General features: G+C 37.9%; 1 protein-coding gene across 1 annotated transcript in view; it reads right to left on the reverse strand.

Annotated features, from left to right (window-relative positions):
- Positions 1-3,318, reverse strand: part of UBE3C (ubiquitin protein ligase E3C) — a 133,368-nt gene that overhangs the window by 94,026 nt on the left and 36,024 nt on the right. The window contains exon 7 of the mRNA XM_012812962.2: positions 8-154. Coding sequence (XP_012668416.2) covers positions 8-154 — 147 coding nt within the window. The remainder of the gene's footprint in view (positions 1-7; positions 155-3,318) is intronic.

Below are 3,318 nucleotides of genomic sequence, written 5' to 3' on the forward strand. Positions count from 1 at the left end.
CTTGCACCTTCGGGACAGGAGTTGTAAGTAAAGTGCAATGGTTTTAGAACATTCTCTAGCAAAGTTTTTGCTATAGGAACTCGAGATAAATCAGAATATTCAATACTTGATGGAAGTTTGCTGTTAATCAACAAATAGAGAGACCTATAATACCCTAAAAGGAAAAATACATATTTACAATATAGTACCTTATCTTATAATAAGGAAAAAAACTCATTAATTTTTAAATGCTTTTTAAAAATCTCTATAGGTCCAAATTTCGGGTAATCTTTTAACATTAAGGAAAACCTTAAACAAATAGATAAGCAGCACAATTAGTAAACACATGCACCCATGACTTGATATCTGCAAAAGCTGGCAATAGCCAATCCTACGTCACCTGTACCCCACTCATACGGAAGCAAATCTAAGATATAATTATTTCAAGGCTGGGTGCTGTGGCTCACGCCTGTGTTCCCAGCACTCTGGCAGGCCGAGGGAGGTGGACTGCCTGACCTCACGGGTTTGAGACCAGGCTGAGCCGGAGCCAAAACCCCATCTCTTAAAAAAAAAAAAAAAAATAGCCGGGCATTATGGTGGGCACCTGTAGTCTCAGCAGCTAAGGAAGCTGAGGCAAGAGAATCACTTGAGCTTACGAGTTTGAGGTTGTTGTGAGCTGTGAAGCCACTACTGAGGGCAACAAACTCAAAGAAAAAAACAAGACGACGACATAATTATTTTACTGTACCATTAAAAGGACTTCATTTTGAAAAATACCATTATCATAGATAAATTAGCAGCAATTCCTTAATGTGACAAATATCTAGTTAGTGTCCAAGTCTCCAGTCACCTCTTATCATAAATTCTGTTTAGCTAGATTACTTGAAACAGTATCCCAATAAGGCCTATACATTGGGATCTTTTTATGTGTCTGCTAAGCATCCCCCAAGTATTCAGCTAGTATTGTGGGCTTTATAAATAGCCTGTTGAGGCCTGTAATCTAAGCAATTTGAGAGGCCCAGGCAGGATCACTTGAGGTCAGGAGTTTGCAACCAGCCTAGGCAAAAGAGAAAGATGCCATCTCTACAAAAAATATTTTAAAAACTTAGATAGCCAAGGTCCTGTATGCCTGTAGTCCCAGCTATGTTGGAGGCAAAAGCAGGAGGATGGCTTGAGTATATGAATTTCAGGCTATAGAGAGCTGTGATGACACCACTGCATTCAGCGTGACAGAGTGAGACCCTACCTCAAAAAGAAAAAAAGAATGAAAAAATTCATGTTGAATTCATGGAGTAAACTGTAGTGATGTTTTCAACGCACTGTGGTGATTATCCTCACTAATCTCCACACCATCCCATGTCGGGTGGTTCCTGAGCCTGGAGGTCACGGGGAGCGCTGCTCTCTGCTGGGACGAGCTCCTCCAGTCTCACCTCCTGTGTTCTGATCCAGACCTACAGTCAGCCTTTTGTTCAGCGACAGTGAAGTTCCGTTTAGAGGAAGTGATATATCTGGAGACTACAATCAGGCCACTAAGGAAGTTAATAATTTTTTTTTTTAAGATGATTAATTCTTTCTTTCTTTATTTTTTGTAGTTTTTTTTTGCCAGGACCAGGTTTGAACCCACCACCTCTGGTATATGGGGCCAGGACCCTACTCCTTGAGCCACAGGCACCACCTGGAAGTCAATAATTTAATGGCAACCTCTGTGTGAGTAGAAACATCTTTTATGTTATTAAATTTTTCTTTCTATGCTTTTGATAGGATTTCTAGGTGTGCAGTGAATATAAACTCTGGTTATCCCCAACGATTCAAATCATATACTCTTTTAGAAATATTTGCCTGCTTTTTGCACAATAGTAAGAACAATGCCTGGGTGTCATTTGTGAACATCTCACCATTGTACAGGCACATTTGGTAGCACGCATTAAAAACAATCCATTTACCGGGGACAGATTTTGAAAATAGTTCTACATAGCTTCGCACTGGAGTTATGATTACTAAACAAGGAGTGTTCTGCACTCTCATTAGACCTACTCTGTAAGTGCCCCAATTCGAAATTAAACCCTTGCGTGGATTAATTTCTACTGAAACTTAAAACGGAAGCTTGAAAACTCTTTCCTATCAAACTGAAAAGACATACACATCAAGAATTTATAAAAATACATCAAGACTCACTATCACATCATCAACAATATGCGTGCTGAACAGATACTCTCAGGACGCAGCACAATAGGGCGGTAAGTTCTGAGACAAGAGCTAGGAAGCTTCATAGCACATAATGTAAACACAAATATAAACTGTAATTAATAAAGATGCCAAAATTTTACAGACTAAGAATATCAAGAAGTAATTTATCAAAATAGCTGAGAAATGGCACACCACAGAGGATGCTAGAAACAGTTTGCTGCAACATTTTCAAGCATTTCCTATTCTTAGAAACATTTCAGATAATGCATGCTTCTTATTATCTTCCTTATAATTTTAGAAAACACAAAAAGGAAACATTCTCATCCAATGCTTGGCCTAAGGGTGATATGCATAATACACTAATCATCAATAATACAAATGGAGCACTTCTAATTATCATTAGTTTGATTTTCAAAAAATTAAATCCCACTAATTTCAATTTACTTTTAATTAACAGTAATTTCCCTAAGTTTTCATCAAAGTAGTTTTAAAGAAATGATAATAAACCAAACAGCAGGGTTAGAACAGACATTTAACCTTTACAGTTTTTTTTTTTTAAATTAGGTCATAGCTGTGTACATTGATACTGTCATGGGGTACAGTATGCTATTTTTATATACAATTTGAAATATTCTCATCAAACTGGTTAACACAGCCTTCATGTTTACAGTTTTATTTATTATTATTATTTTATGAGACAGAGTCTCACTATGTCGCCCTTGGTAGAGTGCCGTAGTGTCACAGCTCACAGCAACCTCCAACTCTTGGGCTTAAGTGATTCTCTTGCCTTAGCCTCCCAAGTAACTGGGACTATAGGTGCCCACCGCAATGCCCGGCTATTTTTTGGTTGTAGTTGTCATTGTTGTTTAGCTGGCCCGGGCCAAGTTTGAACCTGCCACCCTCAGTGCATGTAGCTGGCACCCCAGCTGCTGAGCTACAGGAGCTGAGTCAACTTTTACAGTTTTAATCCACAGGACTGAATCAGTTACATTTAACCTGTATCATTATTTCATCATTTCAAGACATATGCAGTTATTTGCACTTTCATTACTAAGTATGGCTTTCCAAAAGCACCTACAGATCCTTTATGACTGATAACACACACACACACACACACATATATATATATATATTTTTTTTTTTTTTTTTTTT

Source organism: Otolemur garnettii, unplaced genomic scaffold, assembly GCF_000181295.1.
Source record: "Otolemur garnettii isolate 467f Iridium unplaced genomic scaffold, OtoGar3 scaffold00235, whole genome shotgun sequence".
In the NCBI taxonomy this organism is placed as follows: domain Eukaryota; kingdom Metazoa; phylum Chordata; class Mammalia; order Primates; family Galagidae; genus Otolemur; species Otolemur garnettii.